This window comes from Cyprinodon variegatus, unplaced genomic scaffold (genome assembly GCF_000732505.1).
Source record: "Cyprinodon variegatus isolate N-32 unplaced genomic scaffold, C_variegatus-1.0 Scaffold304, whole genome shotgun sequence".
Taxonomy (NCBI): domain Eukaryota; kingdom Metazoa; phylum Chordata; class Actinopteri; order Cyprinodontiformes; family Cyprinodontidae; genus Cyprinodon; species Cyprinodon variegatus.
Genome location: NW_015150757.1, coordinates 376232 through 377297, shown reverse-complemented (window position 1 = coordinate 377297; position 1066 = coordinate 376232). Strand labels below are relative to the sequence as shown.

Sequence of the window (1066 nt, the reverse complement as noted above, 5' to 3'; positions counted from 1 at the left end):
AAGAAATTTAAATAAACTATGACTTTTTTAATATTTTAAAATTGTTTTAAACATCACAAATTAACATGGCAAATACTACTTCCCAAGAGTAATATATATATTACTCTACCTCTGGTAGAGGTTGGAGAAAAAAGGGGGGAAGACCACCCGCAATGGGTAAGGAATGGTATGTGTGTACGTTTGTGTGTAGTCAGAAACTATTATGAGTTGTTCACCAAGAATGCATTACAGCATAAAGGATATGGTGACATTCCTCTGACAATATTGTATTTACTGTTATGGTTTCCCCTTTTGGGACTCTGAGTTTTTGGTTTTCAGTTGTCATTTATTCTGTTTTGTTGATCTTTGGTTTATTATTCATTTTGTGTTATATTTAAGCCAGTCTTTGGTTACTCTCTGTTGCCCCCTTCAGCCTGACTCCTTTCCCCTAGCCGGTGTTCCCCTTTCACATCACAACTGATGATCACCTTTTTTTCCCACTAAGTCTAGAAGATTTATCCAGAACATGGTGTATAAGCCTAATAAAGTAGAAATCACTTTTTGGCTCACTGCTGATGTGAATTCAACATACCTGCTGAATGGGAAAGGAGGAAGCAGCTGCATGGAGAGAGCTTGGTTCTGGAACTGGAGTTATTCATTGGGACAGGGAGAAACTTTACCTTGGATGCGTTCCTCACCTTCTTTACAGACAAACAACAAAGTTTCTTCTTTTTCCTGTGAAACCAAGCACAAGTCATTCTACCTCAAATTAAGAATGAACTATTTATTAGTTTGCAAAGCTGCCTGCATTCTTAGTCCTGTTCACACAGCTGTAATTGGACAGAAAATCGAGGTAAGCTCTGTTTGAAGTGCTCCTAGTTTAATCAACAATACAATGTTTGTGTCATCCATAGCTGGTACCATATCTGGAGAAGAGATGTCCATCATCACAAGGACTAACATCAAGGAGCACAGGGACAGCTTCTCATGTGAGAAGTTTAACTTCAGACTTCACCAGAACATCACATTTTACGTGTATGTGTCCAACTTCAGCTGGCCAATCAAGATCCAGGTAAGAGGGCTGATT

General features: G+C 38.6%; 1 protein-coding gene across 2 annotated transcripts in view; it reads left to right on the top strand.

The window, feature by feature from the left end:
* Positions 1-1066, top strand: part of LOC107090624 (attractin-like protein 1) — a 400529-nt gene that overhangs the window by 205803 nt on the left and 193660 nt on the right. For both annotated transcript variants that reach the window (XM_015384120.1, XM_015384119.1), the window contains one exon: positions 894-1051. In XM_015384120.1, the coding sequence (XP_015239606.1) occupies positions 894-1051 (158 nt within the window). The remainder of the gene's footprint in view (positions 1-893; positions 1052-1066) is intronic.